Genomic DNA, 27122 nt, shown 5'->3' with positions numbered 1-27122 from the left:
TTATCAGCAACCAATCATGAAAGTAAAATTGCCGATTTAACTCGAAATGCGCAATCTCATTGGCTGATGCCAATTTCTGACAACGTGATTCGTTCAGAATCGTCACGTGACGCGCTCTGACATTATATACATACATCACACCACATACTGTATACTATACTTTACACACTATATATACAAAACAATTACATTACACACACATTTCAGTTTTTGTATAATATAATTACTATATAATGCTAAACAAATCTGTAATTGTGGGATCCTAAAGTGGTTGTGAGTCCCTCAGGCAGAGACATTTTCACCTGTGATGGACTGTTGATGTGTTGTTTTGATGTGTTGTTTTGGATGTTATGATCAGTGATGGATGAAGCAATAATGAGTTTTGGATGTTAAACAGTGTGAAACATGGATTTTACTGGGACCTAAAGCATATTTTGTCTGTAATTCATGGCTTTCAGTAGAAATTTGTGGAATTTTGCCTTAAAAATATTTAAAGGCCGTTTTCTCAAAATGAGTTTTTTCTCACACTCCGAGTGACGATTTTCCACTTCTGTAGCACCTACATACACCAAACTTTACAGTCGTATTCCTAACTATATTTTGAAGGTTTGTCCAGAGGGATTTGTTGATATTAATTCTTGGTCTGATTTATATGACATGTTATGCCTACAAAAAGGGCGGAAATCAATTTTTTAAGGCTATTGGCAGTATTTTCTGATTTACAGGATAACAAAAGGAGATAATCATAATCCCCTCTGGTAATGTATTTTCATTGAATATATCAACAAAATGCAAAAATAATTTTGAACCTTGTTTTTTTCAATGGTCAGATTCATCACTTCAAAATATATGCAAATTAGTGCATATTTAATTAGATATAGCCTGATTACCATATTTAATCACAAAATTACAGAAAACTTGTAATCAACATCATTATTTTACCCTATTCACCTGTAGTGTCTCTCCTTAAACACGGAAAAAGTCAGATTTTCATGATCTGTCCCCTTTAAACTAAACTGAATTTTGGTCAGAATTTTGTTGCCAGTGTGTCTATATGAGTTAATCACAAAAAGTGTTATTTATTTTATAATTAATCACATTAAATTGTCAGCCCTGGTTTTTATTGTTAGTGCTAATTTTAAAGACCTGCTAGAAACTAACTTGCAGAAGATGAGCCAGCACATGTGAAGTCAGTTCTACCTCAGCCAGCTCCACTGATCCACACTCAGCTGTCAGCGCAAAGCTATGCCAGACCTTTACGCAATGCCACCAAGAAAGGCAAAGACATCAGATATCTCCTAGAGGAACCATGATATTAGCATGGGAAATGAAAACTGCCTGCCACGCTAAATGGATTTTGCATATGATCTTCCGTAGGAAACTTAGCAAAGTAATCAGACAGCTTGCGCAACCTCCACGTCTATTTATATGCGCCAGAAGCGAAGTGGAGATGATAAGGGCTATTTTTGAGCAGTTGCTAAGCCTAGCATCACACATTCTAGAATGGGTCAGAGTGATGCGAAGAGTTCTGACAGTCGACTGTGATACAGATGTCACCTCTGAGCTGAGGTGGAAGACAGTGCTATTTGCTCATCCATCAGGCTGGACGAGTTTCCTTTGTTCCTTTCTCTCTTTTATCTTGTATCTCATCTTCACTCTGTTGAATTAGCATTTACAGGGTCATCTGCCCCTCATTTCCAACTATTTCCATTTATATCTGTCTGACTGGAATTCGATATAGGTCAGAAGCCCCTCACGCAGCCCCGCTGCCAGGGTGAAAATAGAAAATTAGTTATTAATATGCTTAGGTAGTGTGTAATTCAGCAGCTCATGATTATTGCAGAGGGAATCCTGGTGGAAAACGTGTGCGAGTTTGCAGACATTAAGTGATTTTCATTCTTGGTGATTTGCTGGACCGGGTTGTAGGCTCAGGGCCATTGAAGAAATGAAAGCACGTCATATAAAAGCGATGAGTGCTTTCTTAGCCCTTCTTCTCATGGAGCGCCAATATAAACCAGCATCTAAAATTAAAATGTTTTAGTATAGATCTGCCTTTTCGTGATTCCATGCTGGGAGGTTTACTGACATTACTAACAATCTGCATGCTTCAAAAAAGTACTACGTCAAATAGATGAATGCTTCATTCTTCATTTAATTGGATGCAGTCTTGCCCAGTGAACTGGAGTTTGGCAGGATATCAGCGTTTAAATAAGCTGTGAATGAGTTTTACGAAGAACAGAAGTGGTCTATAAACTTTATTGTTCTCATTATAGCAGTAAATAATGACCTATTTTGGGTAATATAGAAGTCAATTTACAGAACAAATAAACGTATACAGTGGCCCCACAAACTATTTGGGCACTTAAGATACACTTAATGTATGAATGTCTGCATTATGCAACAGAACTTAAAACAAGTGAAACCAAGTGGCATTTATTCTGAAGACAAATTGCACAGGAATTATTTTTAGTCAAAACATTTCACACAAAAAAGTTTAAGGTTTCAGAAAAATGAGACCGAATGGCTCCGTAAAGTAAAGTAAAGTGAGTACTGAGAAAATGCACTATTGTTTTCAGATGTCACTCACAAGCAATGACACCTAGATTCTTTGTCTCTAAGTGTCTAAAAGTGTCAAAATACTTTTTGGAGCCAGTATATGTAAAATTGTAATGTTTTTTTGCATGTGTGACTCTGCAGGTAGAAGTTGGCATTTTAGTTTCTTAAAACATTCTGTAACTGGGCCACCTGTTGTAAATATGGTGTCTTTCTTTTTTTGATCTCCACTCACTCAGTCCCATGATGGTAAAGTAGGGTACAATCTTTCAGCAACCCAGAAACGGCAGTAATCTGGGCTAGCCTCGTCATGCTGCGCCTGCGTGGCCTCTTTCTGAGATATTAGCCACTTGCTAGCTGAAATGTGGTCCTATAAGACTGTGATGGTTCATGATTACTGTAGTCTCAATTGCTGTGACTCACAGTTTACTTTAATTTATTGATTAGCAGTGGTGTCATCCAAGTACGTATGATCAGAGGTTGAATTTTATATACATTTTTCAATTAAAGTCTTTTAAAAAAGCATTTGAAATAATAAACTAAGTGCAATGTAGTACATATCGACACTGAAATACCTGAAACGCTTCCAATACTCATTTTCCGCAGAAGAGATACTCAATACCAGCTGCGCTTTCTCGCTCTCTCATCTCTCCGACAGCGGGTTGACACACAAACATGCCTCCCCTCACTCACTCGTTTCATTTGCTCTAGAATAGATGAATATGGTAGTGTTACAGGGCTGTAATTTCAGTGTGGGATTGTGCGTTTTGCACATAATTTAACTTATTCCCACAGATTTTGTAAAGCTGTGTCTCAGCGCTTTAACAATCAAATGCATAAAAATTGTCAAAATTCTGCTCTCGGCAAGTATTCACATAAATGCATTTAGTTACGTTAAAAAATAAAATGCATGTGTAACAGTATAATGGATCTGTGCACCAGGTTTTAAAGTGACAGCAGCCTAATATACCTGCTGCCAAATTATGAGATAATAAAAATAAAAAAATCTATACGGCAGTTTTTCCCAATAAATTTAGTAGCTACAAAATTGTGGCCAGTGAAAATGCTGTGTGGCTAGTAACTTTGGAAAGCAACAGCCACGCAGCCGGTCACGGTCAGGTGCAGCAGAGATAAATCAGGATCTAAGTGCAGCAGTCTTTATTTACAAATAAACTAAAATCTTTCCTAAAACAGATTCTCAAGAACAGGAGCATGAGCAAACAAAGTAGAACTGGCAAAGAACTGAAAGAAACAAGGCTTAAATAGACCGCAAACAGAGGAACTAATGAGACTAATTAACGAGACACACCTGAACTGAATCGCAAATCAGTAACCACGGATACAAACAGGCAGGGGACGGAGAAACACTTGCTGCGTCCCAATTCGCCTACTTCTAGTATGCCCTGAAAGTATGTACTCTTTTTGTGAAGAAAAAGTACATACTATTGAGTGTGTAGCAAAAGAGTAGGCAAACTTTGGGACATATTACTTTGTCATCTTTAACGGACAGCTCTGTGCTTAGTTACGTGTGTGCTGTCACCGTAAACCGCCCTGTCAATCATCTTGTCACAGTTAAAATCCTCCATCAATCGAATTTCATTTCCTAACGTTTCGGAAAGAAATGTTGTAGCACGTTCATCTGCCAGTCGTGGGCCTTTCATGCGGAGACTCTCCTCATGTGTTTGGATTTTGAATATAATGATGCATTTAAAAGTTAATGGCTAAACGTATCTTTACAAAAGTTAACAATGCTGCTGCAGATGAAATATAATGTGGACAACATTGCATAAATACTTTTTCATCAGGTTAGATACTAATAATTAATCGCTCTCAAACCCCTTTATCTAAACCTCTCTAACCAACGGACTCGCACATCCTCCATGTTCTTTAGCTTTTTAGTTTGTAGTTCTAAACGAATCCTCGTCCAACGCGCAATGGGTTATGGCCAATATTAGCCATTAGAGTGTGCATCGATCTGCACTTCGGATTCTGACCGGAAATAGTAGACCATCCGGGTATCTTGGAACACTCATTTCAAAATACTACGATTTGGGACGTACTAATTCTACTTTCGAATACTATTTAGGATGGATAGTATGCGAATTGGGATGCACCGACTGAACTAAACACACTGAAAGCAAAACACAAGAACAGAAATGCAAACATGAATAAAAACACACACAACACGTGAGACTGTCTATGATTGTTTGTCATGTTACCCAATATGAAAATCTGATCTCTATCCATGAGTTTTAGCAACATGAGGTAGGGTTTGTTTGTTTGTTTGTTTGTTTGTTTATTTATTTATTTATACTACTGTTCAAAAGTATGGGGTAATGTAAATGTATGTATATATATATATATATATATATATATATATATATATATATATGTGTGTGTATATAGAAAAGTATATAGTAAATAGTATATAGAAAACTTGTAATAGTAAAATCGCTACAATTTATTATACATATGTATATTGTATATTTATATATATATATATATACAATATACATGTATATAATAAATTGTAGCGATTTTACTATTACAAGTTTTCTATTTTAATATATTGTAATGTATTCCTGTGATTGTAAAGCTGAATTTTCAGCATCATTAATCCAGTCTTCAGTGTCACATGATCCTTCCGAAATCATTCTAATATGGTGATTTGGTTGTAACATTGGAAATGTCTTTGTTTTTTTGATCGATTTAATATTTCTTTGCTAAATAAATGTATTAATTTTTTTTCAAAAGTAGGCATGAAACAGAAGTGGTGTATAACAGATTCACAAACAAGTAAAACGTAGAATGGGACTTGATTCTGTTCTTCAGGGATTGATTTAATCATTGGATCATTGTGGTTTGCTATTGCTATGATCTCATATGAGTGACAGGTTGTCACCAGTGGATCCAGCCCGATCTCACGGCAATTCGTACGAATTTTACGAGGTGGCTAATTCGTACGAATCCATACGAATTAGTACGATTTTTGCTAAATCGTACATATTTTACGAGTTGCCCAATTCGTATGAATTGTACGAATGACCTACCCCTGACCCCGCCCCTTAACCTACCCATCACGTGGGTTTAGGCAAATCGTACAAATTCGTACGAGTGAGGTCTTACGAATTCATACGAATTAGCCACTTTTTAATCACTCGTACAAATTCGTACGAATTGGTCGTGAGATAGCGTTGGTGGATCATAGAAGAGAAAAGATGTCATTACAAGAGGGAAGGGAAGTTACTTTGATTAAAGATTACGAGGGCACATGAATAAAAAAATAAAATAAAAAAGAAGAGCTGCACTGATAAATCATAATTAATACTGCAATATTCAGTTAAACAATAAGAATTATCTATTTTGATTTCAAAATTGACTTTAAACAACAACAACAAAAAATCGGACTGACCCCAGACTTTTGAATGGTAGTTTATTTATTCCTTTTTATTGCTCGCAGCATCACCCGGGCCATCTCTCTCTCAGGCTCTGTGGAGCTCATACAAATGAAACTAGTGCTCGGATAACTCCGGTCAGATGGGCCCTAGCACGGATCTCCAGCGTTTCACAGCTCATCTGACTCTGGAGATTGAGACTTCTCCCACTCTTCAAAGAGTGCACGCTCTCAGGCCAGGACCGAGACCAGGTTCACAAACTCATGCTTGATGCAGAAAATGGGCACCTTGTTCACAACAGAACAGATCAGGGGCCGTATTCACAAAGCATTTTATCTTACCACTAGGAGTGCTCCTTAATCGCACTAAAATATTTTAGCTAGGAGTTTTCTCTTAAAAGTTATTCACAACGCCTTTCAGACCTACTCTTAGTAAAGAAAAATGACAACTCCTAAACTAAGAGTGAGTCTTCGTTGCTATGGATGACGTCATTACTCATGCACGAGCTTGACTGAAGTGACCACCTTGATTGGCTGATGATTGTAACGCGGGAATGATTCGCATTTCAAAACATCGCAACGTGAAATGCCACAAAAAGCGGTTTGTGAATAGGTCTTAGTGAGTTAGGAGTCCTCTCGACTTCTTTTAAGCTGTCCCAGACTTAGGTGCTACTTTTAGGGCTAAAATGCTTCGTGAATTACTCTTAGTCAAAAAAATTAGGAGTCCTAAAGTTACGAGTGGCACGCCCATTATTTTTAGGAGTTGCTCCTAAATTCGCCAGTTAGGAGCTACTTTTAGCCTTAAAATGTGTTGTGAATACGGCCCCTGATCACTGTAAAAACATGACTTTCCATATGTTGTGGTTCCATGGCGTTATACTACAGGAAACATGTTTGAAAAAGAATTAGTTTTGCAGTTCCTTTTGCTGAGGCTAATCACACTCCAGCTTTAAATGCACAGCTTTTTTGCATGACCCACATGTTAACTGAAGACTTCGAATGTGCCAGAATGACTTCTTGATCTGTTCTTATTGCACTCAGTTAAAGTGTCCTCATACTGTGAAGTGGACAGAACGGCCATCTGTAATTACCTTCACCGATTATTGATGCTTACACTTCTGTTCCTATGAGTCAGGACTCGCAATAGCTAACACACAGTGTGTTTCTCTGGGCACTGGAGATGATGAGTCTGTGAATTGAGTTTTCCTTGAAGCTAAATGGGAAATCCCTGGAGGTCCAGAATGAAATTAGCAGTAGTTGTGTACTTGGTTGTTGCAGAATAATCAGCCGCCTGGTTTGTGATGGACTCTTGCTCACCCCAGCTAATGCAGCTGATGGTCTAATGAGAACACAACTGCCTAATATTTGGGACAGTGTTGACTTTATGATGTATGTAATTACTCATTTTTGTTTTTCATTATCCAATCTGCATCACCGTGATGTAGCAGTGTGATGCAACTCTCCAACATAGTTTTCTATCGCGGTTTAATAAGGATTCATGTTTAACTTTATAATTCAAGTTACAATCATGATTTGATTGGGATCAGAGACTCAGAATAGCTCAAAACCATAGTTCACATTTGAGCATAACATTCATGCTTTTCTTAATGTTATGAGAATGGATTATAAACAACTTCAAATTGATCACACGTCAAACGTCCTCCAAGAAAAGTATTAGATTAGTTATATTTGGAGTCTCAGAGACCTCAGATTAAAACTAATCAAAACCTGATTTTTTTTATTATTAGCAAGGATTCATTACATTGATCAAAATGACAGCAACGACTTTAATAGTGATTTATATTATTATAGATTCATATTTCAAATAAACTCATATTCCAACTTTCTATTCATCAAAGAATCCTTTACGTTGAGAAAAAGAAATGTTTATTGAGTATTAAATCATCATATTAGAATGATTTCTGAAGGATCATGCGACACAAAATTCAAAATTCAGCTTTTCATCACAGGAATAAATTACATTTTAAAAACGTATTCAAATATAAAACCGTTAAATTGTAATACTATTTCACAATATTACTGTTTTTACAGTATTTTTTATATGTATATATAAAATTGTTAACATTAGCGTGAATAAACAAATAAATAAAGTAGCAAAATTTGCCATCTACCTGCCCTCCATTTTTGTTATTACATCCTCATTTATTCTTCCTTTTTTTGCTCTTTTTACTTTTCTTTCACTCACCATCTCTGCATCTTTTTCCTTATTATAACCCTTTAATGATGACAAATATGTCCCATCCCTCTCATTCTGTTGGACACCATTATTATTATTTCAATCTCTCCCTTTCATCTCTTCCAATTACATATTTTATTTTATTTCTCAGCATCTAACACGTATTACATCAGCGGCTCAAAGCAGACCGCACGTGGCAGGTAACATGGTTGTGGACAGGTTTGATAATCCCATTTTGCTATCATGGAGAGTGCGAGAGAGCGAGAGAGAAAAAGGGGGAGCAGGGTGTAGTAGAATAGAGGGTTGAGGATGATACTCCCCTTCCCCCATCTACTACGCTCACACACACACTGTCTCCATGACAACGCCTGCCATTGCCATGTTGCTAGTGGCCAGCGCTCAGCAGAAGGCCCTCCTGTTTTTAGCAGCAGTGAGATGCTGTGAACTTTCATGGGCTCGTGGGCCACATTAGGACAACACATACTTCACCTTTACTGCTTTTCCCATCCACCGATTTCAGCTTAATCTCTGTTGGTTTCACTGGTTGTTTAAAGGTAATTGGAATACGCATTTGTGAATAAAGAACTGTTACCATCCCTTGTGTTCAAGAGAATAAAATTGTCTCTTCCTGGGATATTGGCACAAAATATCTGTGATTTAAAATGGAAATTCCTGCAATCTGAGAAACCACTGTGGCTGTTTTTTCATACATCATAAATTACTTGCGCCTGCAGAGCATGCATGCTGATGAAACGCAATAAACAAAACAAAAAATGCATGTTATCATGCATTCGGGTACCTGGTGTTTGTAAATGCGATTGTGTGAGACAGTTCTCGGAGGGAATTAAACCAATTCATTTTGATGACTGACTTTGGCTCAGGATTTTCAGAATGATCAAACCAACATTTAAGATGCTTTGCAATGCGATTGGTCCATTGCTTAGTTCAGATATCCAATCACATCCTCTGTTGAGGCAAGTGTTTTGTTGAGAGATTTATTTGGTAAAAGTGTTGCCTGTTCATGCACGCTTCTTAGTAGATAAAAAGTATACAAATATAATCCGCCTCAACTGAGCATGTGGTTTTATGCTCATTTGTAGAATTTCTTGCTGTGTCCATACAGCATTATTATTATTATTTTTTGCAATATCCCAAAATTAACATAAAAATAGGTACAGTAGATGGAAACATAGCTACTGACACCCCAAAATACATGTTTTAAATATATATGGCCACACTTTTGATTAGGGTCCAATTCTTACAATTAACTAACTATTAACTATGAGTTTTGCTTAAATAAACCCCTAATTACTCCGTATTAATAGTTAATAGGGTAACTGTTAAGTCTAGGTATTGGGTAGGATTAATGGATGTAAAATATGCTCATGCAGAATAAGGCATTAATGTGTGCTTTATTAGTACTAATAAACAGCCAATATCCTAGTAATATTCATGCTAATAACTTAAGCAACTAGTTAATAGTGAGAATCAGACCCTAAACTAAAGTGTTACCATATATCCATTCTAAATACTTATTTATTATACATGAAAGGTTACTTCTTGAAAAGAAGATATGAATGCGAAGGTCAAAAGGCTCTTTGCTCTCCCTATCTGGCTATGCATCTCAAAGTCCATTAACAACAGCTCTATCTAGTGGCCGTTGACGGCGCTTACAGCCATGATGTCTTCATCTCTGAGAGATGATGTCATTCTTTCTGGCAGGCTGTATGTTTCTGATATCTGAGTGTTCCCAGGCGAAGAGAGAGAGAGAGAGAGAGTATCAGTATGGCCATCTGTGTGCCCGTGTGTGTCAGCAGGAAGCACACTGCAAACTGGCACAATTATCACTTGTGTGAGAGTGTCTTGACTTGGTCATAGCACAGCAAATGTAATAAAACAGGTGCTTTATTGTAGTCGTTTGTTCATCTCCAAGGCATTTTCTGCAGCAATGTGTCATGTGTTCATGAACCCTCTGATGTGCCTTTGCATGAAATGTTTCTAATGTTTAAACATGCAGAACAAACACTGAACACACATGGTTTGGAGATGCACTTTTTTGTAACACCTTTAGTGGAGGGAGGATCTTTCATGTTGTAAAAGCATCATAGATCTGGTAAATGCAGCTAATGCTCAGAGTATAATGTGGTTATTCATGGTCTCTCGAATAGAGGACAGCAGCCATACTAATTGTACAGCAGTGTCTTTCAGTTTCAGCAGAGCTGCTATAATCCATAATAATAATCAAGCCGTTTACATCGCCTGATCAGCAGTTACTTCCACTGTGCCTTTTGTCTACACTTTATCTCTCTTTCTTTCTCTTTGTGTGTGTGTGTGTGTGTGTGTGTGTGTGTGTGTGTGTGTGTGTGTGTGTGTGTGTGTGTGTGTGTGTGTGTGTGTGTGTGTGTGTGTGTGTGTGTGTGTGTGTGTGTGTGTGTGTGTGTGTGGTCCTGGTATTCCCACGTTATGGGGACCGAATGTCCGCAAGTATAATACCAGTACATTTTGACCTTGTGGGGACATTTTTTTTTTGGTCCCCATGAGGAAACAATGTTATAAATATTTGATGTTTTTAAAAAAAATCTAAAATAGAGTTTTTGGTGATTGTAGGTTTAGAGGTAGGGTTAGTATGGGAATAGAATATACAGTTTGTACGGTATAAAAACTGTTACGTCTATGGAAAATCCCTATAAAACATGAAAACCGTGTGTGTGTGTGTGCGCGCGCGCGCTATCATACATTTTTATTTTATACAGGCTATCTTGCATTTCTTTCTCTACATCAATGTATTTTATTAGTGATCTCACAATGTATGTAGAATGCTGGTCTTTCTTTAAAGGTTTCAAAATGCAAAAAATGTGAAAAAGTTTTTTTTTAAGGCTACTTGTTTACCTTATAAAATTAAAGTTTGCCAATTTCAAGTTAGGCCAAATAGATAATATTAATAGCCTAATTATCAGTAGTAAATATGTACTATTGCATAATAATGTATCAGACAAACAGAGTTGGCTTTGGGTTAAAGGATAGTTCACCCAAAAATGATAATTCTGTCATCATTTACTCACACTTATGTTGTTTTATACCTGTATGAGTTTCTTTCTTCTGTTAAACACAAAATAAGATATTTTAAAGAATGTTGGTAACCAAACAGTTGATGGCCGGCATTGACTTCCATAGTAGGGAAAAAAATGTCAATACCGTCCACTGTTTGATTATTTTCTTCAAAATATCTGCTTTTGTTTTCATAAATATGCTTCGCTTGCGCCATCTAGTGGACAAACCACAGATAAACACTTTTGAGGCAGTGATTCATGGATATTTCCTTCTCTAAATGTCACTTTTAATAAATATGTAGGACTAAATATGGTTATAGGCTCCATAAAGAGTTATGAAGGGGATACACATTGCAAGATTAAACACACAATACTTACCCTCCAGTATAAGCAAGGAATATTCGCTATTAACCATGATGGCGTGTGACAGTAAATACAATAAAAAGTGGGACAGTGAGTGTTATTTGGTGTGTTTACTGTTTTGTGTTTGATGCTGTAGATCCTCTCTCCAACCTTAGTTTGAAGATATTTTGTACATCTGGACATTGGACCTCTTGTTAAGTTTTACAATGTCTGTTATGCAAAGGCATAATACAAAAGTAGGTTATAAATACAATGTTGCCTTCATTAATACACTTTAAATTTAAGTGTGATTGGATGTCACAGTTGATTGTTTATTGGCTTCACGTCCAATGATGTGTTAGAGAATCACTTGAGATCTGCCTCGTTTAACATATCCCACTGCAGTCATGAGCATATTCATTCTGACGGTTATATGTGACCCTGGATGACAAAACCAGTCACATGGGTCATTTTTTTTTTGAAATTGAGATTTATACATCATAAATGATGTAAGCTGAACAAATAAGCGTTCCATTGATGTATAGTTTGTTAGGATAGGACATTATTTGGCTGAGATACAACTATTTGAAAATCTGGAATCTGAGGGTGCAAAAAAATTTAAACATTGAGAAAATCGCGTTTAAAGTTGTCCATTTATGTACGCGATTGTGCTGCATTCACTCACAAAAATAAATGTTTTATACATTTACGGTAGGAAATTTACAAAATATCTTCATGGAACATGATCTTTACTTAATATCCTAATGATTTTTGGCATAAAAGAAAAATTTATAATTTTGACCCATACCATGTATTGTTGGCTATTCCCACAAATATACCCGTGCTACTTAAGACTGGTTTTGTGAACCAGGGTCACATATTGCACTGTTTTTTAACATTCAGGGGCTGATTCACATGTTTGATGTGTCAAACTATAAGTTTGACCACGTTAATGTTATCATGCTCGTGATTTAAAACTATATATTGAAATTCCTCCTGCTATTTTGGCATTTCAAATCGTTTTGTCAAGATCATGGACGTTTTACTGGACTACCGTCAGCTTTTACAGTTGTTTTTATTAAAGAATTGTGCTGAATCTCTTTTATCTGGATGCTCAGATCATTGCTAAATCTGCCTGGCGTGTTCAGAACAACAGAAGTGAAAAGCACAGCTAATGTTTGATGCTTCTGAGTGGAGAATGGAAGGTCTGGTATAACTGGTTTACACGACGCATTAAAGGATCACTTTACAGCCGTTTCTTTGTAACGTGAGAGGAACGAAAGCTCTGCTCTAGTAGGAAGTACAATGTTCGATTTTCTCCCTGCAATTTTGACCCAGAGTACTGCAGTTTAGTGAACACACGCCCTGTGTTTGCCGGATCAACAGCGCTTCGCAATGAATCTTTAATGACCGCTTTAGAAGTCGTAATGGCTAGTCACTAATGTCCATTAATGATTTCTGAATACAGCTGGCCCCGCCTTGATAGCCTCTCGTCTGTTCCATTAGGATTTCTTTTTAGTATGGTAAAAACTTTGAAAACATCCTCCTGCTTGCAGTGAATCGTCACTGGCTTCCAGCTTTATTCTTTCCACTATTTAACTGCGAAATATGACATTTCCTCTAAGAAAATCGACATCAGGTAAGAATTATCTTCACTTTTTCTGCTCTTTGGTTTTAAGGAATATTTAGAGTTGTGTACTGAGTATTGAGACTCACCTGCTGAATTCACTGTGTATTGCTTTCAGTGGATTTGTCTGGTTTGTCTAGAAGTTTTCTGTGGGATCTCAGCTTGTTGGCGCTGTCCGAGGTGCTGAACTGCAGATAGAGTCTTCTTTTTTCTTGAATTTTTGTTCATTCACTCTTCATTCTTTCAGTCTTCTTTTTATCTTAATCTTGGTTTGTTTTATTTAAGCTTTGTAGCATGTGTTTGTAAAGATTTAGGGACAGGGTTTTAATTTAAAGAGCATTTCAAAATATATTTGACCCAAATTTAATACTAAAATCCCTTCTATGTGGACTGAATTATATTTGTGGACTTCAGAATCCACGTTTATTTAGCTAAACTAAGAATGTCTGTTATTGACATGAGAAGGACAGAAATATTTTTCCTGATTTTTGTTTTCAGAATAACTTTGCAATACTTAAGGAATATAATTCTATACTATTATTATTATTCTTCATTCTTTACATTCGTAAGCCGATCTGTCTTCTGTCCAAACGTCTAGTCTAGTTATTCCGTTTCATAATGTCCTGATTGTACAGTAGATGGCGCTGTTGATGAAGATATAATATCCCGCTGCTGAATGAGTAGGGCAGGAGGGTTGAGCTCTAGTTAGGCTAGTTGCTGAGGGTGTTGTGTGTGTTTGGCCGTCCTTCAATGGCTCATTTAACGTGATTGTTCTTGGACTTTGCGTTTTTTTAAAGATATTGATTGGCTCCCTCTGATTAGTGCAATGGCAATACATTGTTTGTATATCTAATTCAACAAGTATATTATTTTCTAAATATTATCTTTCAGTAGGCTAATAAGGTATAGGCCTACCATATTTAAACAAATATAATTTAAGAACAGCTAAAAACAAATTTTCTATCCATCATACCTCCATCATACCAATGTAAACAAAAACAACAATTTTATTCATTATTTAAAATATTGTGCTGTGCAAATATTAATAGGCCTATGCATGTTATTATGAGTGGGCCAGGAGACAGAATGTGCTTTTGCCACGCATCCAGGAAACTCACTGCCATGGCAACCAACACTGCTCCAATCAGGACATCGCAACTCTGTTGTTTCCACGCAATCCTTAATGTTTTGGGGAAGAAACATAACACATGACTAGCATACTATGTTCGACTAACTGTCTTAGCATTTTATAAAGCTGTAAGATCTCCAGTTCACTTGCAACTGTCACATTCGTGTGCGTCACCGTCTCCTTGCGAGTCTAACGGGAGAGACAGCCTGATAGATCCGGATCCCTGTTAAATATTGATTAATCGCGCTCTTTACCTAGCTTGCTGTTCACTCTGAGTAACACCCAAATATTCAAGACTAACCTAATTTTACGCATAAAAATATTGTTTTGCTGTTCCACATCAGTCTCCGCCCACTGCCCAATTTATACCCGGTAGGCTACACATTTTGGCTTTCCCAGACGAAAGATGACCGACCAATCGTGGCGATTTCTGTGGTCGTGGCTTCTAAGCGGTGGTTCTTCTGTGTCGTACAGTGAGAGAGGTTCAAAGACGGTCTTGCGACCAAAGACAGCCTGCCTTAATTTTCTGACAGTGTCAGAAATTTAGCATGATCGTCTCACTGTGTTTGCTGCTATGACCTACACCTACTGACTAGCCAATAAAAATACAACATGAAATGGTATGATCAACGCGACATGGCACTACTTGTCTCAAGTTTCATTAAATTGGCGTGTCAATTCCCCTAGCCATTGCCGCGTCCATATTCTCCTCTTTCGCTTAAACTTTTTTTTCAGCGCACATTAAAAACCACAATTGCCAGAGTGCGGTTGGTTTTGCTCTATTAGTTTACCACTAGCGCACGCTGTAACTTGCGTCGTAGCCTAGGATTCATCAGTAGCCTACAGTCTACTACATACATGTCGTCGTATCCAAGTTTATTAAATTCATGTCAGTGATTTGTAGACTAATGATCTTATAGGATTGCCGAAATCGCACAGTCTAGCAGCTCTTAGCTCTGTGGTGGTGAACGTTCACGAACCATAAACAGTAAAAGTCACGAAATGTCCGATTCGTCCTAGTCTGATAAATTGTAACGATTTTGAATCAGTCACAACGAGTCAACACTGACCCAATGAACCAAGACCGTTTCTCGGACAGGTAGTCAGAGTCTGATCTGACTATAACGATTTTACTAGCCTACGAGTGTACAATACAAATATATTAATATATGAATTTAATCAGCCATTTAATCAAATAATATAATTTACAATGACCGAAGAACTGATTATGAATAACGTGATATTAATTGCATTTTTTAGTTAGACTTATTTTACTTTAATAGCACAACAGGCTACAAAGTAGGCTATAGCCTAGGCCTACTAATAAACCTGGATATATTTGCATTTCACTAATATAAAATAATAATAATAATAAACAGACTATTTATTACAGGAAAAGACGAATTACAATAAAGACCCATATTAATACAACTTAAAAATAATTCGTTAAAATAACCGTCACTACGCCATGTCGTAAAGGAATTGCTGAATCACTTTAAATTATTCTTGGAAATGAACTGTCCGAAAGAACCGATTCGCACAAATGAGTCGGACTTAATCACTTGCCGTTACATACCACAAACAAATTTAACAACTGTTTTAGACCTCCCATTGAGTGATTTCTTTTCCTGCACTTGCCATGATTCAGGTGCAATATTAAGACTTAATAGAAACTTGTCGCTCACGTTGTAGCTGTCTGGGTCTACACATTACACACGGATTCAGATGATAACTGAAAACAAACTCTCGCTCACACACCCACACACGCAAAGCGCGCGCACACAAGAGCGCTGAATCGCACTCGCGAACAGGTGTTTCTCTTACATGGCTCTGTTCTGTGTGCTGTGACTGACCGCTTCGTCGTGGGATGCTGCGAAACGTGTTCGGTGTCTGGAGAAACATCTCCGCTATTTGTCGAAATGACAAGGTAGTGACATTATCAAGAGACAGATGCGGTAAGACCTCAGGCAACTGAATGTAGAGCCGTCTAAGGACTTTATCCCCGAAGAAAACAATGAGCGTTGAAGAGATGCGCCGTCACCTGCATAATTGTGTTTTGTGTTAAAGCCGTTTTAGTTAACTCTTTTCTGCCGATCTGTCACAATGGTGGTCTCTGGCGTATGAAGACTTGGATGTGAGCTGTTAAGTTAACGATTCCCTTATAAAAAATCTTGTTGTGGAGTAAGTGGGGAAACGGATAGTGTCCTCTGAAAGTTTTGGGTGTCGCACCGTCAAACTGGCCATGGCTGCGGCGATCGCCAGCTCCCTTATTCGGCAGAAGAGGCAGGCAAGGGAGCGTGAGAAATCCAACGCCTGCCGCTGCGTGAGCAGTCCGAACAAAACCAAAGGAACCTGCGAGAAACCCAGTCGACTCAGTGTTTTCTCCAGGGTCAAGTTATTCGGCTCCAAAAAGCGCAGACGACGACGACCAGGTCTGATGTTACCTTTGTTTATGTCCTGTTTTAATATGGCCATTGTATTTGTACCAGAATCGCCATCATTATCAATGCATTTGTCTGTACTTTTCAAAACATTGGATTTTAAAACGAAGTGCTTGCTATGCTTAAGTCAGACTGCAAGTTTAAAATTTTAGCCAGCATGTGCTTTCACACTTAATTGTGAGAGCTCCTTTAAACTACGTTATATGACCTTACAGAACTTCTCAGGAATTTTGAACAAATAATTTGTCATAGGAAAAAAAAAGACATGAATGTATACAACTTTTTGTTACTCTGCAGATATTGTGTTGCAATTATGTTGATGCTGATTCAGTGTCAGATCTCAAGTGTGTGTAATGCCTTCAGAGACAGAGGGACAATAGAAAGCACACTAAGCAGGTTATTGCCTGCCATGGACAGCAGCTAACAAGTCCTTGGTGATTCATTCTCACACAGTGGGCCATATAGATATATTCTGCAGCAAAATCTGCTTTAATGAATCGTTCAGTCTTCTGAATGATTTTGATTGCTTTATTAACTACAATTCCTTTACTAAAAGTTACCTTCAGTTGAATCTATTATATCTATTTAGTAACATTTCATTTTCATTAATTGAAATTATGAAGATCTGAGGGTTATCTATCTATCTATCTATCTATCTATCTATCTATCTATCTATCTATCTATCTATCTATCTATCTATCTAAAACCCACATTCAGCACAACTGTTTACTTACAAGCTTGTCGTAGTCTCAATTACCTTGCTTCCCTCCCCAGACAGCATCTTACATAACCCTTATGTGACACCTTAGCAGAAGTGTGGAAGTTTGTGTGTGTAGAGTAGCAGCTGTTTATAGCAGTGATTTGGTCTTCATTAAACAGTCTCATGCTTAACAATCGTGTTCACATATACACAAATGGACTAACACTCACATGAATGTGCTTCTTTATGTGAACTTAAACATGTTTTCATATACAAGTGACGTTTGATATGTTGAGGAGCGATACCTCAGCAAATCTATACTCATTCACACCTTTATTGGGCCATTCGTATTGTATCTATACTGTACCATATTATAGCATCTGTATGGTAGTTTATTTTGGTTTATTCTGAATTGGTATCTTTGGCTTATTTGGAATATTGGAATACGCAATTCTTTGTGTTTTCTTGACTGAAATGTAGGGTATGTGTTATAGTTGTTATTATCAGACGTAACCTAATATCCACACATGTTTTAATCTCCTATGATAAATGAAAGTTAATCAGTGTTAAGAGCATGATCCACCAACTTACTAAGCCTGATTAACTACATATCTGCTAATGCAATTGCATTCTGGTATTTTGCACAGGAGATCTGTGTCCTATATATGTGTTTATTAGTTCTAGTGATGCAGATCAGATCCATTTAAAATAATATTGCTCTGTGCATCTACATATTCACATGAATTCTTATCAGCAGACTGTAGTTTCTTTACAAATCGCAGCTCTCACCAATTTTCTGTGTGGTGACTCTGGTGACTATTCCCACATGTAGAGATTTTTCTTTTTTGTTGCTGTTGTCATTGTGGACTGTTGTTTGTAATGCATGCAAGCTAAAATCTTTAGACTGGGAATGCTCTAGCCTAGCCAGAAGCTTTGAAGCCCCTAAAACTGTCACTGTGGCAATGCCTGTTTAACCCTGTCTTCTCTCTCTCTCTCTCTCTCTCTCTCTCTCTCTCTCTCTCTCTCTCTCTCTCTCTCTCTCTCTCTCTCTCTCTCTCTCTCTCTCTCTCTCTCTCTCTCTCTCTCTCTCTCTCTCTCTCTCTCTTTGCAGAGCCCCAGCTGAAGGGGATAGTAACGAAGCTGTACAGTCGACAGGGCTTTCATTTGCAACTCCAAGCAGATGGAACCATTGACGGCACTAAAGAGGAGGACAGTGGTTTCAGTAAGTCAGCTGGCATCTTGTCAGAATATATTTTCAAATGTTCACCTATCCAGGCACAGCTTGAGGTTCAGTGTAGGAAACAAGGAAGTACTAGATTAATAGGTTGATACAGTGGCCCCCCAAAAAGTATTTGGACACATTGATTTATGAATGTTTTTGCGTTACATAATAAAACGTCAATACAACTGGCATTTCATTTTAAAAGAACTATAGAGACTTTTCAAGCAAATGTTTTTTTGGGCTTCAATTGATACAGCAAAAAACAATATATACAGTATACTGTTTAGAATAAATAATAAAAAAGCATTTGTCCATAGTTACTCAGCTAGTACACTGACTTCATATTTCCTAGTTAGACCAGTTGGTTAAAAGTAATTACAGAAATGGCTCAGGAAAGTGAAGTTGGTTCTGGTCTTGCATCATTTATGTGCAGATGCCACTAGGTTTGATATATTGCATCTAATGCAATGACATCCAGACATATCGAAGTGTGTCTTAAGTGTCCACATTTTTTAAATTGGGCCACTGTGTGTCTACTGGTATTGTATTTCAGTGACAGCTGCTGTTGTTATTTATTCCTGTAAACTCTTCTATCAGACTTTATTTCTGCCTTATTCCTACAGTACACTTATAGACAGCTTCAGCTTTGCTTTTCACTTTTTAATACCTTTTCAGTTCCTGTATTGGTCAGAAGAGTCAAGAGACTCGGTTCTGTATTATCATGAAATGGAAAATTCAGCAGGAGCAGTCGCATAAAACTACCATTCTTCAGAAAACAATTATTCTGAGAGCACAGTTAATGTAGCTGGAAAGCCCAAGTACAAGTGAAACATTTTAGGCAGATGTCCATAATGCCTGAGAAACAACTTTATCTCCCCTTTCATCCACAAATTATTTTGTGCCATTTGAAGTCATCTTACTGGGCACCTGCAAGTGTGAATTATTTAGTCCATAGGCAAGTGCGGCGTTACCCAGTCAGTGTTTGAGCTATACTGCATATAGGAGCCGGCTGGCTGGTTTGCAGGGCTCTAATTTAATATGTGCTATATCTCACTGACACTAAGTGTCTGTGGCATTCTGGGGCCTGTAAATTAGCTTGACTATTCAATTAGTCACTGGGTGAAGATGATGCTCATGTCGAGCAAATGAGTTTGTGGTGATCGGAGTCATTTGGATCTGTGATCACTCAAGGCTCCAAATCCTCTCATCCATCAAGCTCATCTAGATGAACACAAATTTGTATCTAGTGCACATAAACAATATTTAACATAAAGGGCCATGCTAATTGAAATAACACCCCCTACTTGAATTTAAATAGTGGTTGTTTGACTCACGTATACATGTTTTATTCACCCTTGAGTTCACCCATCTGCGACACTGGTGCAATTGGCCACTCCTCTTTCATTGCATGCTCATTTATTTTCTTGTCTGTATTCTTCCCCTGTGTGATTGACTGTAAGGTAAAATGAGTTGCATAGGGGTGAGATTAGATAATAGAAGCTGACCTGCTTTTCCCACCACACTCCCTTATTTTGTGGAGAGAATGAAAAGCTGTTGCTGGAGAGGAGAAGTGGGAAAACAGGGAGCTTCTATCTCTCACGCTACAAAAATAGAATTGTTAGGAGCTTGGTGCCCTTGTCTCCATAGCGACGCAGTGCAGTCCTCTTGGCTCATCTCTTGGTGTGTGTGTGTGTGTGTATGTGTTATAGGGATGAGGGTCTGTTCCAATGCTGTCTTTACTCTCTTGATGTATGCCTCTTATCATATTTCTTTGACTGTTGTTCTTTGCACTTCAGAGCAGTGCCAGGTTATGTCATTGATTCACTTAAATCACTTAAATATCACATAAGTGCCAGGTTTTAAGTGTGATTACAGCAGATCTCAGCCAAATACTAATTATTTTTGCCCTGAAGTCATGCCAGTCTGCTATAAATCCTTTAAGTTTCAAAAATGTTAAACAAATAAATAAAATAATTAAAAAAAAATGTTAACTGCGTGAGAAATGACAGCGAGAATGAGAAGCTCCCATTCCCATTTGCTAACGGTGGATCATATTTGATTTTATTAGATGAAATTGAGCTAGTCAGGGGGTTGGAAAGTGAACATTTAAAGATAAAGATCTTATTGAAAATCAGCCTTTCCATCTCTCAAGTCTGACTGTGATGAGCTCTTTGGAGGAACAAGACAAAAGCTCATTCTTGGCAGTAAATGTCAGGTATGGCTGCTCTATTGGATTATGTCTCCTTGTGCAGAGTTTTAGCGCTTAATTCAATTCCTAATCAATGTGCCGTGGCAGGAGGCCTTTCTCTCCGTCAACATTCGTTTTTATCTCTACTAACTCGTCTTCCTTCTATAGAGTGGGCTGATGTGTTTTTCAGTCAGTCACAGTCATATTCTAATCAGTCTGATTTGTCTCTAAATATAATTAACGGAAATACTAACATCTGAATGAAATGCCAAAACACTTCTCTAAACAAGCAATAAAACTTTACTTGCATTTATTGTATAGAGGTTTATCCAGGCATCCAGATAAACCACCAAAATGAACACATCCAAGATCCTTTTGTAATAAAATTCAAAAGGTTCACACAAAATTAAAAATTCTCTCATCGTTCACTCACTATCATGTTGTTCTATCCTGTATGACTTTGTTCATCTTCAAAAATAAAGATATTTTTAATGGAACTTGAGAAATCAACCATGGCACCTCAACCATACTTGCTTGATACGCAAAGGACAAACCTCACTCTCTGGCATTAACCCTCTGGGATCTGAGGTGTTTTCTGGGCCCTGGAGGTGTTTTAACCGAGCGGAAACCTTCCTGTTTCTCTCTTGAAGCCAACACGAAAGTGACTTAAACTGCTATTCATCGACTGGTCGCTAGAGACAGGCTCCAAAAGGGAGTCAATTCCATATATACCCATGTTAAAAAGCCCAAATTTACTCATTAGCTCATTTTGTCCTTCATGAAAACTATGAAGGGGGTGAATTTTTTTATAACTCATCTGTTTAAATTATATTAAGCCTTAAAGTTCTGCATAATACTACATAATAAGGGCGTGGCCACTTGAGTGACAGGTGGATTGCCGCAATTTAATACGCGCATTATACCTTCGTCCACGCCATTGGATTCCGTCGTTGTTGAGTATCGAGAGAACAAGTGATTTCTCTGTGAACATGCACTAATGGATGTCTGACAATTTTGTTGCTTTTTGGAGTTTTCAAACGTCTATAGACGCTACACTCGTTCTGCGGTACTGTTGCTCTCACGGAACAGATCCTTGGTTTCAGATCCTTGTGCACGTAGTGAAATCCTGCAGGTGTCAGTGCTTTCTCCGTCCATGCAATAAATGCACATCCTTGAATTTCTAGCGTATTTACTTGAACTTCTTAGATAATATGTTTGGTTTGACCTATTTGAGTGGTGGCCAAAATCAGAATTTGAAATGGACTGAATATAGCTTTCTACGAACTTGATGTGCGATGCCATGCTGACTTACATGTATGGCCATGAATCACTGTCACACGCACACGCTCCAAGCAATATTGTAAGTTAATGCATAATACATTTCTAACTAGCAGAATAATACAGCATCACGACACACATAGTCTCACTTTTAGCTATGTCTTTAACTATTATAGTATTTCGTCAAGATTCGATGCGATTACGATTCAAAGGGCTGCGATGCTAAAGCGATTATTGATACATCTTTTTTTGTGTGACTAATTGGTACTTTTAAAGAAACATATTTATAATGACCCATAAAGAATTTACTTTCAATAATTCCTATATTCATTTTATTAATAAAACAAATGGAAGTGATTTGGCAAGTCAACTGTAGGTTACATTTGCCAGCATATGTCCCAACATTGCAAAGAACCAACAGGAAAATAAATGTGTGCCTGTACTAGCAGCATACTTGTAGTAAATTAATACAAACTTCAGCATATTCTGAATCTCTAACATTTAATAATAATGGACTTCTAACAAACCATCCTCATGTTATTGTATATATACTCCTGTGCAATGAGTATATATTGAATAAGTAGTAACATACAAAGTCGCTCTTATACACAACTAAATAACAAAGAGTTATACCTTTAAATGTTTGCTGTATATCACAATCAAAAACAGCTTATACAAAAAAAGTAAATGAACATCTGCAGAGAGCACAATCAAAATGTAACTCTTTGTGACTGGCATTGCACTGTGCTGTGGAGGGCAGTACAGTAAACCAACGTATAACGTACGTATAACAGATCGGTTTAAAGCATATTTATGTGAAAACTAAACAATACAGAAAGCAGCTCTCATAAATAAATAAAAAATAAAAATAAAATAAAATACTCACTAAATAAGTCCATAAAACCCAAACTGAATATTTGTTCACAATACAAACTGGAACACTTCCTCACCATTGACGGACTTTTCCGTCTTTTCACTGTTAAACGGTAGAGGGGGCAATTACACATTTTCTGAAAGAGTGCTGATTCTCCTCATCAAAACACAGGCAATAAAGAGGCAGAAACAAACAGTATCGTATGTGAGCAGATGCATATGTAAAATAACGTGATTGTCAACATTAAATGGCATATAAATCAAACTGCCTAATGTTACCGAATGAAATGTTGACCCAGGACAACTTTCAATAGAGGGACAGGTTTAATTCAAAATATCTTCATTTGTGTTTCGAAGATGAATGAAAGTCAACAATGATGGAATTTTGGACTAACCCTTTTAAAAAAATAGATTACATAATATTTAAACATTTATCATAATATATAAAAAAAAAATGTTGATCAGTCTTTTCAATTTTGAGCATCATAATATATATATATATATATATATATATATATATACACACACACACACATATATATATATATATATATACACACACACACACACATATATATATATATATATATATATATATATATATATATATATATATATATATATATATATATATATACACACACATATTTCTGCTGCTTTCAGTTACGTGACGCTGGCTCTGAACGAAAACGCGTTGTGGAAACGCGTTGGCCTAGTACTTTTTGACCCTCTCCGCTATAGTTTATAGTTTTATATAAAGATAGTTTTTCAAGATGGCGGAACGACAGGAAAGCCTCCGTGGACCTACCCGTCACATGTATATAAAGATAATAAATTCTTCGTTACGAGGGTAAGTCAGATAATTGGCAGAGGTATTTGTACACTATATATTGTACTCATATTTATGAATAAAAATATTGATTTTAGATAATAAAATACCTAAAAAACTACACATTGTCCCTTTAAGAAGAAAAAAGTGCATGAATATGACTTTGAATTAATCCTTATAGCCTGGTTTCACAAACAAGGCTTAGATTAAGCCAGGATTAGCCAGATTAAGGGACTTTAAGTAGCTTTTAAACATGCCTTAGAAAAAAATATATAAACATTACTGGTGTGCATCTTATTTTAAGATATGTCAGTGCAAGTTGCTTTGTATTAAGACGGCCCAAACATGCATTTTAGTCTGGAACTAGGCATGTCTGTGAAACCAGGCAGTAATGTTATATGTGAACATGAAGGTTTTTCACCCATGGTTTCAGTGATTGGTGCTGTAGAAGAGGCGCTTTTTTGAATTCTGATGGTTGTTATATTGGTGTTTTTGCAGAGAAGATATTATGCCCTTTTGATCTTCCCAAATCTCTGTGCTCAGGTGCTCTATTAGGTGCGAGTAATTGAGTCTTCTCTCCACAACCCTCAGCGACCAAGCTCTGCTGATCCCTCTGAAATGAAGTCCGCCGTAACCCTGGGGTTCTGTGTGCCGCCCATGTGTGTATGCCACAAATAAAAAAGATACAGATCGTATTATCTTCCTATAGTACTAATATAATCAATATCTCATTAAATCATCTGCATTTAGCTTCTAAAAACTCTTCATATGAACTCAGTGGCTGTAAAGCACAGAGCAGGGAAAAGGGCTGATCTCTACAGGTGGACCTGGCTGGTGTCAGACGGGTTCAGAGAGAAGAGGAAGGACCTTAATGTTGGATTAGAGGGGATGGAGAACACTCCGGACTGTTAGATAAAATAGCAACATGGCCATCGATTGAGCTCTGCAGGAAAGAAAAAATATTAATCAAGAGCTTTCATGGTTACGATGAAAGGCAGAAGGGGTTACTGTTTATGTTCTCTCTGGAGAATGAGGAAGCAGGAATGTGGGCTGAGTTAAAGTTCTTCATTCAGACAGATTTTAAATTAGATAAGAGAGTGTAAATATTGACAAAAATTTTTTTTTGTTTTTTGGCAGACATTTTTCCTTTAAAGGGATACTTCACCCAAAAATCTAAAATATGCCATCAATTAATCAATTCATTTAGTTCTAAACAACTTTCATTCATCTTCAAGCATGAACATTTGAGATTCCTTTTACTTGATCTGATGCACTCTAAATCGTTATAAATATAAAGCTATCGTATCTCTTCAGAAGACCTGGATTAAACCGCTTGATTCTAGTCCCAGATGCCTAGTCCCAGACTAAAATGCATGTTTGAGCTGTTTTAACTGATAGCAACTTGCACTGACATATTTTAAGACATTGTTTTGTCTCAAGATTCCCACCAGTATGTTTTTTTTTCTAATGCACGTTTATAAAAGCTGCTTAAAGGCCCTAGTTGAACTAAGGCCTAATCCTGTCCTAATCTAAGACCTGTTTTCTGAAATGATCTCTTTATATTATAGCTTTTTCTAATAGACTTTCGGTGGAGGGATAGAAAACTGTCAGGTTTCATTAAAAATATATGTATTTGCATTTTGAACAAAAGTCTTATGGGTTCAGTGACACAAGGGTGAGTAGTTGATAAGAAAAACCTTTAAAAATAAATTACATAATAATTAGCTTTTTTTGTTGATCAGTCTTTTAAATTGCACAAGTCTGAGTACATGGCAAAATTTTCATTTTATATTGAACTAAAAATTGAAGAGATGAAGGATAGATGTTAGATGACGCAAGTGTATATTCTTAACTCGAAATTTTGTACTTTAATATCTTGTGTGATTGCCATATCAAGGCAGTATACATTTGGTAACCTAGATCAGTGTGCATTGATTTCTGTACACACACACACACACACACACACACACACACACACACACACACACACACACACACACACACACACACACACACACACACACACACACACACAATGTGTGAAAATAACTCTCTCTCTCTCTCTCTTTAAAAACAGCAGCCTTTTACTTTTTTTAATCAAGCTAGGTTACATAACCAGTGAAATGGCTCACACATTTTTTTTCTTTCAAAAAGCTTGTGCTGTTTTCTTCCCAAGCTTATGTTCCTCAGATACTCCCAGTGTCAGGGGTGGCTATCTGGCTGCTTCACTCTTCCCACTGGCAGAAAGAGGCTGTGTGGATGGGAGAGATTGTCAGCTTTATGGCTTACGTGGTGACGGGGGGGGGGGGTACAAAGGTGTGAGGAGAGTTGGCACAGCCAGTGGTACCCGGAAGCCCGAGCCCCGCTCAGCTCACTAACTCTGCTCAAAAGAGAGAGAATGTGTGAAAGAGACCGAGGGAAGAGTGTGAAACAAGACAGACTGCGAGTGAGAGAGAGAGCGTGTGTGTGAAAGGGAAAAAGAGAAACTATGTTAAAGAGGCGGCAGTTCAGAGAAAAGTTTACGTTATTTCAGCTTTTAAGTTAATGATAAAGGTTGTTAATAGTTGTAGTTAACAATAACAATATAAAGTGAAGTTTTAATGTTGAATACAATATTTAAAAAATATATTTCAAACACTAAATTTCACCAGAACAAACCATTATTCCCAAAAAAATTCCCTTTTTTTCTGTACCTAACAACTTTTTTTTTGTCTCTAAAGCAATTTTTCTACTGACAAATCTAATAGACTGATACCATCAGATAGGTGGTTCCAAAAACATAGGTTGTTGTGGGTGGTTCCTAAGATGTTCTGGCCGGTTGCTAGGGTTTTTCTAAGGTTTTCTAGAAAGTTCCTAAAGCTTTTTTTAGGGTGTTTCTAGCTGTGCAGCTTTAGTGGTCTGCTGATTCTGGTGAGCTTGATGCTGCGTTGATGAAGCATATGTGAGTGGCCAGAATGATGATGATGCGTATCTGCATTCTCAGACTCATTCTGCTTACATTTGTGTGGTATGTCCACCTCTCAGTCAGTGGCACTTTATTAGTTTCTGGGGGCTGTGCAAAAATTTCGCAATGCATGTGAACACTTCAAATGAACTCTGACCATCTCAGTTATAAAGTGAATAATGTAAATAATGTTAGAAATTAGAATAATGACTGACATATAGCCTGACAACAACTCATCTGACAGCAGATACTGAGTTAGAACAAGACGTTTTCCTCAGGCATTCTTTACTTAAACTGCCTTTCACGCATGCCTTTCAGAATTGAGTAAAACATTTAGAATTACGTTTTTTGTTTT

The 27122-nt window shown here is 37.2% G+C and overlaps 1 protein-coding gene across 9 annotated transcripts in view; it reads left to right on the top strand.

Moving 5' to 3' along the window:
- The window catches only part of fgf13a (fibroblast growth factor 13a), a 153476-nt gene that overhangs the window by 103744 nt on the left and 22610 nt on the right, over positions 1 to 27122 (top strand). For 7 of the 9 annotated variants that reach the window (XM_077236230.1, XM_077236225.1, XM_077236227.1 and 4 more), the window contains one exon: positions 18545 to 18655. In XM_077236230.1, the coding sequence (XP_077092345.1) occupies positions 18545 to 18655 (111 nt within the window). Of the gene's footprint in view, positions 1 to 12807; positions 13176 to 15918; positions 16725 to 18544; positions 18656 to 27122 lie in introns of those variants that run through there. The other 2 variants (XM_077236231.1, XM_077236226.1) reach the window with 2 other exon arrangements.

This window comes from Siphateles boraxobius, unplaced genomic scaffold (genome assembly GCF_051911475.1).
Source record: "Siphateles boraxobius isolate OS27281-9 unplaced genomic scaffold, OSU_SipBor_1 2, whole genome shotgun sequence".
In the NCBI taxonomy this organism is placed as follows: domain Eukaryota; kingdom Metazoa; phylum Chordata; class Actinopteri; order Cypriniformes; family Leuciscidae; genus Siphateles; species Siphateles boraxobius.
The sequence above is the reverse complement of the archived record's forward strand: the minus strand, read 5'-3'. Positions and strand labels throughout refer to the sequence as shown.